At 48.7% G+C, this 10,279-nt stretch overlaps 1 protein-coding gene across 1 annotated transcript; it reads left to right on the top strand.

Moving 5' to 3' along the window:
* On the top strand, positions 1–10,279 carry BOLA3 (bolA family member 3). The gene is made up of 4 exons (XM_067704653.1): positions 1–139; positions 2,310–2,433; positions 4,547–4,635; positions 10,034–10,279. Exons 1-4 carry the CDS (start codon positions 86–88, stop codon positions 10,097–10,099), a joined length of 333 nt encoding a protein of 110 aa, XP_067560754.1. The 5' UTR covers positions 1–85; the 3' UTR covers positions 10,100–10,279.

Genomic DNA, 10,279 nt, shown 5'->3' on the forward strand with positions numbered 1-10,279 from the left:
CCCGTGGCGGCGGCGGCCCTGGACCCAGGCTCCGCGTCTTTTGGGCGACAAAGCGACCTCAGACGGCGGGCCGCGTCGGCCGGGCATGGCGGCGTGGAGCCCGGCCGCGGCAGCGCCTCTGCTCCGCGGAACCCGTCGGGTGAGCGCGGGCGGGGACCGGGCTGCTCTCCCCTGGGCGGGAGCTGCGCTGGGACCGCGGGGCCGGCCGCGGCCGCGGAAGTGGTCCACCGAGGGAGGCGCGCTGGGCCCAGGGCCTACCCTTCATTTCTCTTATTCACTCCCTCGTTGGTTCGTTCATTTAGTGGGCCCAGCTACGGGCACTGGGAGAAGTGTCAGGCCCGGCGCGTGCTGGGGGAGCTCCCGAACGGAGTGGGGGTTGAGGCCGAGGGGAATAGGTAGTCATAATACAGCGGGCACGGAAAAAGCAATGTTGATTTACTGAGCCGAAGACATGGGACTCATAGCCCGGAGTCGCGGCGTGCGTGCCGGGGACTGTTGGCTGGGTCAGGGCTCCGGAAAGTCCGCCTGGCTTCTGTGACCTTGACCCTCCCCAAATCCCATACTCCCGGGGTAGGAAGCCAGCAGAGGGCACTCACCACGCGCCCTGCTAATTTTCTCTCCGCCGTTTCTGATTCATTCTTTCCTCACTTCATCCACTTCTTTCGCTTTCCTCTCACATTCCTCCTTCTCTTGGACCTGCCTCCCCCAGGCATGAAGGACACTTCTGCTGGTGATTCTCAGAGTGGACAGTCGGCTTTCCGGGGATTTTGTCAGTAGATTACTGGTTTAAAGGCCGCTGCCTGCAGATCAGCTGAGATGAGGAAAAGGCTTCTCCCAAGGAGTCAGCAGTGCTAACCACCCTCACTCCTTAGTGATTGCCGCTTCTGCGTGCTACCTGGCTACCCTCTGCCTTTGCCCCCCAGGGCACTGTCTTCAGAGGAGGTCCCATTCCCCCCTGCCCCCCCAGTCTTACCCAGGCCCACAACTTAAGATTCTGTCCCTGTATACATCACTCAGACAGCCTCCCTCCAGATCTTTCTCCTGACCTGCATTTCAGTTGCCTGCTAGAATCAGGACTTCTTTGCAGGTGCCCAGTACATATGCCTTGAATCGTGTGGTTCTTCCCCTGCTCATTCATTCATTCACTCATTCATCCATAATCCAAGTCCTCCTGAGGGCCTGCCCTGGGTCAGCTCTAGAAGACTGCAGTAACAAGACAGACCTAGTCTTGGCCTCTAAGACCACTTGGTGAAAGAGTCAATGCACAGGGCATTTTAAAGGAGGCGCTCTGAGGTTCTATAACCCAGGACCCTGCTCTGGGCCGTCAGAAAAGGCCTGAGGTTAGGCAGGACTGAGGAGGAGAAGGGATGTTACCTTCAGCACCAGCACTTGATGAACAGCGCTCCCTCCACCTGCCTTCCTCCTCCAGTCAGGGATGCCTGGTACTACTCCCTTTGTAATGATACCATTATCTGGGAATCTTTCCTGACTTACTTCAAAAGGCACTGGTACTTTGGCACCAAGAAGCCTGTCTAACAAAGTCCAAAATCTTTGGCCTGACACTGAAGGCCTGCCATGCTCTATTTTCAGTCTCCCCTTTCAGCATGTGCTCAGCCCAGCCAAGGGGCTGCTGACATGGTTTTGTGCTCTTTCATCCGTAAGAGTTGAGACACATTCCCATCAGGAGCACTGGGTCCTTAGGGTAGCCATTGGGGGAGGGGGGAGTGTTACTGTCAGTGGTAAATAATCTAAAAATGTTCTGACTTCAGGTCCTTTAATAGAATTCTGTTTCTTCTCCCAGTAAGAACTGCAAAGGGTAGCTGGCTTATTGAGCAGTAGGTCACAGGGTTACACCCCACTGGAGAGAATGTAGAATGTTAATCAGGCTTAAAGGGTGGGTGGCATTTGGCCCCATCATTACATGGTCAGTGGCATGCTGGCCTAAGCAGGGCATGCCTGAGCCAGGCTGCTGCCCGGCCTCTCCTGACTCTGCATCTTATTAAGGGATCCAACCTTGGCATATTACTTAGTGCTTCAGGTGCCTCACTTATTAAACCGTCATCATGTTAGTGTCTCACTGTCATGAGGAGTTAAACACTTGTTGATTTAAGTTGGGGCCCTTGTTATCTCTAGAGTCAAAGTGAGTTATTTACAACTCCACTCCCCCCTCAAAAGAAGTTTATTCTGCATCCTGGAGAGCTTAAATGGACATCAGACACCATGCAGTCCCCCTGACTTAGCTCAGGGCCCTGCCTTGCAGGGGAGGGCAGGGGGGGCCTGCACAGTGACTCTCCTCTGTTCTGTGGCAGCTTCCTCTTCTCCACTGTGCCCAGCGTATGTTTGCCTCGCAGACTGCGGGGGAGCTCAAAGTGACCCAAATTCTCAAAGAAAAATTTCCTCAAGCTACAGCTATCAAAGTCACTGACATTTCAGGTAAGGTTTTCTCTCATCTTTCCCACAGAGTTTGGTAAGATTTTACCCGCTGGAGGGGTAGAGGGCAGGAGGCTTGAATGGAACTCGCCATCAGTGGCTTCTCAATACATGTGGCTTTTAGACACATAGACCTTGGCCTCTCCCGCTGCAAGGGTGGAGGTGGGGATGCAGAAACATTGGCGGGGAGCTGCGAGGACTTGTGGTTGCAGGCTTGGCGCAGCTCAGATTTAGGTCTCTCTCAGTCACCCTGGGGCTCCGGTCCACAGCCTTTAATTTGACTTTGAGATGAGCCAGACTTTAATTTCCCCACATTCTTCTGACACCCTAGAATGCCAGAGCTAGAACAGACTCCAGGAAGACGAGCCCAGAGAGGTCTAAGAACCTGCCTAGCCCTTCACAGGGCATAGGTGGCAGAGCCAGAACCCAGGGCAGACTCTGTCCTGAGCCCAGTGACCAGCCCCAGACAGGCCCTGCCTTTCTCAGATGGCCGTTGGCACCTCAAAGTTCAGGCTGACTGTGAGTTAGGAGCAGGCTGGGATATCAACTTCTGCCCACACCAGACGGGGAAGATAAGGCCTTTATCTAGACACACATGTGGAAGAGCTGGCCAGGGGTGGCATCTCCCACACCCAGACCCAGTCTTTGTCACTCTGCATTGCTCGAGGGCTCACTGGCTTCTCTGGGAACATAACATTTACAAGGATAGGGAGAAAGTTTAGAAAGTAGTTTTACTCTGGACACTATAGGAAATTAACCCATCTAAAGATCTGTTGGAATGGTAGGTTGGGTGAGCCCTCTGCAGGGGTCCCAGGGCAATGCTGAGGTCTTTTTTTTTAAAAAATTTATTTATTTAATTTAATTTTGGCCGCGTTGGGTCTTCATTGCTGTGCGCGGGCTTTCTTTAGTTGCAGCGAGCGCAGGCTACTGTTCATTGCAGTGGGCGGGCTTCTCATTGTGGTGGCTTCTCCTGTTGCGGAGCATGGGCTCTAGGCGCGTGGGCTTCAGTAGTTGTGGCTTGTGGGCTCTAGAGCGCAGGCTCAGTAGTTGTGGAGCACAGGCTTAGTTGCTCTGCGGCATGTGGGACCTTCCCGGACCAGGGCTCGAACCCGTGTCCCCTGCATTGGCGGGCGGATTCTTAACCACTGTGCCACCAGGGAAGTCCCAGTGCTGAGGTCTTGATGTCACCAGTCTTGTACCTGCCTCAGGCCCAGTTAGGGGAGAGCTGGAACTTGACCTCCAGTCTCACTCTGCCCAGCCCTGGGTAGAGTGCAGAAAGGGGATCAAGGCTAGGAACCTTGGTTTAGCTAAAGCTTAGCCTCCTAGAACCCATGAAAAAAGCTTAACAAAGCCTATTGAGTTCTTTCTTGCCGCTTTGTGTCATGCTGGAGCAGCACATTTTATTATCATCAGTCATCAGCACTAGCTTTCCAGCCATGTGGAGACAAAGCTCGGGTTGGGGGTGGATGGGTCCACACAAGCGCTGCCTTGAGAGCATCCCCAGACAGCCACCCACTCCCTGCCGCAGCCCAGGGGGAAACCCTTAATGCTGCTTGTAGAGCAGGGGCGCTGGAGAGCCCAGCTCCGTGACCAGCATGTTTTCACTGTTTATTGTAATGCTGTGTCCCTGTCTCTCACGCTTCCTTGTTCCTTTTATTTTGGATAGTATTGCACGTGGTTTTTGAATCACATTTTAGTGTGTTTTTGCATTTTTAAAAATACCAATTGCTAGTCCTTTGGGAGGTGGAGCACTGAAATTCAGTCCCTCCCACCTTCTTCCATGGCATTTGCTGGCTTAATAAAAGGAAATAGTAGGAAAACCTACATTTCCTAGGCTTTACATGTTTTGTGCCTTATCTTTCCTACCCCAAAAGCAAAATTCTGGGCAGTGCAAGTACCTTACAAAAGGAAGAGCATGTTTTGGATTGAGGCAGCCTGCCAGGAGGAGGACATGGTCAGATTGTAAGCCATGATCCTCTAACAATCTTAGCAACTTTCTACAGAATGATAACATTCAGACCTTCTTTGGGTTGTGTGGTACTTACTTCAAGGACATAAGGAACTGTGGCTGCTGTAACTTAATAATTGAAACACTTTCAAATCACATTTATTTCAGGAGGCTGTGGGGCCATGTATGAAATTCAAATTGAATCAGAAGAATTTAAGGAGAAGAGAACTGTCCAGCAGCACCAGATGGTAAATCAGGTCAGTAGAGGCCTTGCCACTGGTCTCCGCATCTGAAAGGGCCTGCAAGTGGGGATGGTATTGTACCACCAGTCCTAGGAAAGAAGAATGCAATACCACAATCATGTGAACAGGACTCAGGATCTGAGAAAAACATAAACAAACTATCTGGGATTGGATTGTAGGCAGATATGAATTTTATTCAAAATTGAAAACAAGCCACCCAATAGTTATTTTGCATTTCCCTGTATAGTGCTACCGATGTTTACTGTGTACTGTTATTGTTGCATATTGAATAGTATTTGTAAACACAGGAGTACTAAAATATATATGTTTTTGTAGATTTGAACATTTTTTTAAGCCTCTTTTAGGACTACTAAAGTAGTCCTAAATTGGATAAATTGAAGGATGGCCTGATTGAGAATTGCTCCAGCTGCCCTGGACCCAGTGACAACAGCAGGGGTCCGGAACATCAGATTAAACCAGACTAAGGCCCAACGTATTCATTTTCTATGCTTATTTTACTTGGAATTTATTCCAGCCTTGACCCTTGGGCCTATGTCTATAAACTCACCCCGTTCAGCCAGTGTGTTTGACATCATTCTGGAAAGTTGCACTTTGTGAACTAGTTTAACTTTTGTAAAGCACAGCTCTGGTCATGAAAGTCGAGTCCAGGTGTTCCAGACTGCTCTTCCAGGCCTTTCCCCACCCTTCTTGGCCTAGAGTCTACCTCTGAGCCCTGCCCATTGGTCTCTCCATGCATCTGGACCTTTGTCCAGATCAGACCTCCTACCTGGGCTGCCCCTCCCTCACTCCTCTGCCAGGCTCAAATGCTGTCTTCCCACCTGCCTGGCAGGGAATGAATGCCCTCCACCGCCTGACTCCAGGCTTTTCTGGCTTGTGTCCTGGAAACTTAGGTCCCTGCCTCCATCCCTTGGCCCTGCGAGCCCTTTGTGGTCTGGTTTCTTGTTGGATCCATCTTTGGATTCCTCGTGGAGTCCACCTTCACTTGGATGTGGGCACATACAGCCCTAAGGCATGCTGGTGGTCTGACTGGGCAATCTGGGGTGGAACAGCAACCACTTCTGTTCTCCAGAAGCACTTCTAGCCCCATGTGATCCCAGGGATTGGAGCCAAGGTAGAAGACAAGGCAGGGAAGACCCAACTGGCCCAGATCATCCCCAACTGGTAGGACTTTGTTATCAAAACTACTCAGGCTGCCTAGTGCAACTGGGCTCCTGGGGGTGCTGTTAAGTACAGCACATCCCCTGGCCTGAAGCCATGGTTACAGGGATGCAGGTTCTGGAGTTGGACTGCCCACATTTCAAATCTGGGCTCTGCTACTTTCTGCTGTGTGACCTTGAGCAAGTTACTTAATCTCCCTGTGCCTCAGTTTCCTAATCTGTAACAGGGAGAGTAATAGGATTTGCCTCAAAGGGCTCTTTTGAGGATTAGTGGTAAAGTCATGTAAAGCACTGAGAACAGTGTCTGACACATGCTAAGTCCTTCATAAATGTCAGCTGCTGTCACCATCATCATCACTGTTACCTATAAATGCTGTGAGGAACCTGCCACAAGTTCAGGGGGCAGCAGTTTTCCTCTGCTTGGGAGAATGTCACCTACATCATCTTGGGCTCAAGGTTTCCTTTGGGCCCCTACTGAACAGGTACCTTCCCTGGCCCCGTCCTTGCTGGAGAACCTTGCTCGTTTGTCTGTCATTGCCCTGGAAGCAGACTATGCAGGCCAGGTCCAGGTCTGTTTTCTTTTTCTTTTCTTCTTTTTTTTTTTTTGTAATTTTTATTTTATATGGGAGCATAGTTTATTAACAATGTTGTATTAGTTTTAGGTGTACAGCAGAGTGATTCACTTATACAACCCAGGTCTGTTTTCTTCACTGCTGTGTCCCCAACACCTAACAAAGGACCTGGTACATAAAACAGCTCAATCAGTGTTTGTTGAGAGTTTATAGAGAGTAAGGAGAGCTGGCCTGGGTTTTCTAGTTGATTTACAGAGAAATTAAATGTTTAATTCCTGAAAGGCTTTCCACTTCAGAGAATTCACCTCCTGGCATTGGTGTACTTTTAACCTGGAGCAGCTACTGCCTGGGTTACCATAGCAGCCGCTTTGCTGGGCCAAGCACTGCTTGCCGTGGGGTGGGTGAGGCAGGAGGCAGTGGCAGAGGGCGTCACCGCCATATGCTTTGGGCCAGGCCCCAGTGATGGCAGGATGATGAGGATTCCTTCCCCATCCATCCTGCCCCTGCCCTGGGGAGCAGCCACACAGAGGAGAGCAAGCGCCGTGTTCCCTCTGTGTCGGGCGAGCTGGTCCATCCCAGCTCCGCACGTTACAGTGCGACTAGAGCTTCAGATTCCTCGTTGGTGAAGACCACGTGAGGTGCTGGCCACACGTGCCCGCCTTGTGCTGGCATGGGAAGGGCGTTTGGTAAATAGCAGTTGCCCTCTCCCTTTCTCTGCCCTCTTTCCTGTCTGTTGTCCATCATCCTCCCCAAAGGGTGCCTCTGCCCTTGCTCCCCTACTCAGAACCCTTCGCTGGGCACCCTGGTTGCCCATGGAGCCCGTCCCACCCTCATCTGGGATTTCTGATCCTCTTTGTGGTCGGCCTCAGTCTCCCCTCCATGGGCCTGACTCAAAGCCAGGCTTTTCCTGGTGAATTGCAGCAGGTTCCCAGCCTTTCCTCACCTGCTCTTCTGGGCCCTGTGCCTGCTGCACCTCCGGCCGTCCCGCTCCTGGGCTACCTCCTGCACAAACGGCCAGTGCGGTAGCAAATGCTTCTTCCTAACAGTACCCGCAGCAGCGCTGAGCTGGCTTGTGGTCTGGCAGCATCCATCACAGTCTGTGCTGAATCCATTTCTTGTGGGCTTGAGTTACTTTCCTTACCTTTTTTATCATTTTCCCATGCCTTTTTCATTTGTGTCCCCAGCACCCAGCATAATGCCATGGGCATAGTGGTTGCTGAAAAATGTTTACCTACTGTACATCTTATAAACTGTGGGACTTTGGCCAAGTCATTTCCCTACTAGGGCCTCAGTTTCCTGACCTATTTAAAGTGACCCAAGTGATCTCTAAGGCCCTCTGTAGCTGTAAGATCCTGTGACCTGTGTTGGGGAGCCCTCTGAGGGCTGCAAGAGAGTGGGGAGAAGGCCCTGGAAGGGGAAGTGCACAGGGCTTAGGGATCAAAGCCTGGATGGTTTCTCTGTCCAGGGTCTTTCATGTGAAGCTGTGACTGGGCCCTCATCTAGCCACAGAGGCTTTAAGAATTGTGGCCGAGACACAGGGACAGCCTCTAGGGAACATTCCATGCCTGCAGAAAGCAGAGAGCATGTGGCTCAGGGCGCTGTGTTTCCCTCTCGCAGCAGTGACATGAGGCTTTTTCCAGGGGCATTTCTGCTTATCTGCAGAGCTGAGGGGCTTATTTGTGAATATGGAGATGGTGGGGCAGCTCATTGGCTCCCAACACAACCACAGCTCCTGGCATCAGGGGTGGCCAGGATGTCAGGATTCCCTGGGTTCAGGTTCTCTCTCACTTGCTGTTACTCACGTGCTGACGTTGGACAAGGGATAAACTCTATTTCTTTTTTTTATCAAAGATGGAGATAGGACTAGATTATCTCTAAGGATCCTTCTGACTCAATAAACTTGACCGCATGTGTTAATATTCTCTTTGTTGTAAGTGGCAGAGACAAAGTTAAAACGAGCATTAGCAAACAAAGGTAATTAATTGGCCCATGTAATGAAATTATCTAGATTCAGGGTCTTAAGTTCATCTGCTTGTTCTTTCATATTGTCTTTTTCTGAGCTTCCAGTTTCTGTATGTTGGCCTCATTTTCTCCTACTGGAGATGGGCTTTCTCTTCTTGGTGGGGAACAGGACTCCAAGTTGCCTCCAAGTGACAATATTCCAGTATGCAGGCATACCTCAGGGATATTGCAGGCTTGGTTCCAGACCATGAGGATAAATCAAGCACATGAATTTTTTTGGTTTCCCAGTGTATATAAAAGTTATGCTTACACTATATTGTATCTATCAAGTGTGCAGTAGCATTATGTCTAAAAAAAAAAACTATATATCTTAATTTTAAAATACTTTGCTAAAAAATTCTAATCATCATCTGATAATACAGGGATGCCACAAACCTTTAGTTTGTGAAAAAACACAATATCTGCAAAATATAGTAAAGCAAAGTGCAGTAAGACAGGGTATATCTGTGGTGACCAAGAGAGAAGGCTCTACACTGAAAAATCCCAGGGAAGACTCTGATTGGCCCAGTTTGAGTCATGTGCCTCCCCTGGACCAGTCAGGCTGGTCCAGGGGCACATAGCTACCTCAGTACAGGTCAACTGGTAGTCCCACCAGCAGTACACAATTAAAGTGGAAAGGGAGAAGGGAGATTGCTGGATAGACTGGAAAAAAATGTCTACCCCACTGTGATGTCTTGGGCCTAGTATAAAAGGACTTAGACTCTCATGCCTCATTCAGGTCCTGTAGTGTGTCTCCTGGTACTGCAAGAGCTAAATATCTGTTTGATTGTGGTTGCCCATTTACACTTGGGCCCTGACATCATTTGTAACTTTAAACAAATCTCGTAATTTACAATTTTATTTTCTGATTTAGAGTAAAATTGGGGAATTGGTGCTGATTAGTGTGGTTTTATCTTTTTATTTTAAAAAAATTTTTTTACATGAAGCTATATATTTTCTTTTATTCAAGTAATTTTTTAAAATTTTGGCTGTGCTACTCAGCTTGTGGAATCTCAGTTCCCCAACCAGGGATTGAACCCAGGCCTCTGCAGTGAAAGCGTGGAATCCTATCCACTAGACCACCAGGGGACTCCCAGTGTGGTTTTAAAGAACAGCTGTTCTTTGCTCAAAATAGCAAAACACAAAAAACAGCCTGAAAGTTCTTCATTAGGGGACAGGCTAAAAAGTTACGATACATATAATGGAATGCTATGCTGATACAAAAAAGAATGAGGGCATGCTTTGTGCCTGATGTGGAAAGATCCCCAGTGTTAGGGGAAAAGAGAGTGCAGAACTGTGTTTGAAATACTATCATTTGTGTTTTAAAAAGGTATTGGCATGGAATATATATTAATATTAGTTTGAATATGCATTTTTAAATTCTTGCAAAGATGCACATGAAAATACCAACAGTTCTCTATTTGGTTTGGAGGTGGAAACTGGGGGACAGGTGTGGGAGGGAGACTTTACTGCATGCCTTTTATGCCTTTTGATTTTTGAGCCAGCTTAAATACTGATTCCAAAAATAAAAAGGAAACATTGTTAAAGAAAGTGTGTGCAAAGTTTCCTACAGAGATAGAGCTATATAAAAATACTCCCATAGAGACTTATTGTAATCAGTGTCAAATACAAAACAATGATGATGCTCTTCTGCTTCCTTAGGCACTAAAAGAAGAAATCAAAGGTATGCACGGACTGCGGATATTTACCTCTGTCCCCAAACACTGACCACGCCTTGGCTGCGTAGATGTTGCTGCTGAAACCTTGGATGTATCTTATTGCCACCATTCTTTCCTAGGCATATGACAAAAAATTTATCTATTTTGTTCATGGACATTTCCATATTGTAATTATAGAAGAATATGATATCTATTTAGATGTTAATTAAAGGCAACAGACAACTAAAAA

This window comes from Pseudorca crassidens, chromosome 14, assembly GCF_039906515.1.
Source record: "Pseudorca crassidens isolate mPseCra1 chromosome 14, mPseCra1.hap1, whole genome shotgun sequence".
In the NCBI taxonomy this organism is placed as follows: Eukaryota; Metazoa; Chordata; class Mammalia; order Artiodactyla; family Delphinidae; genus Pseudorca; species Pseudorca crassidens.

Bases quoted from the DNA above. Each gene is read 5' to 3' on its own strand.
- BOLA3 (XM_067704653.1), top strand. From the start codon at position 86: ATGGCGGCGTGGAGCCCGGCCGCGGCAGCGCCTCTGCTCCGCGGAACC. The intron at 2,434-4,546 runs GTAAGGTTTTCT...CATTTATTTCAG, and splicing joins CAAAGTCACTGACATTTCAG to GAGGCTGTGGGGCCATGTAT. The intron at 4,636-10,033 runs GTCAGTAGAGGC...CTGCTTCCTTAG, and splicing joins AGCACCAGATGGTAAATCAG to GCACTAAAAGAAGAAATCAA.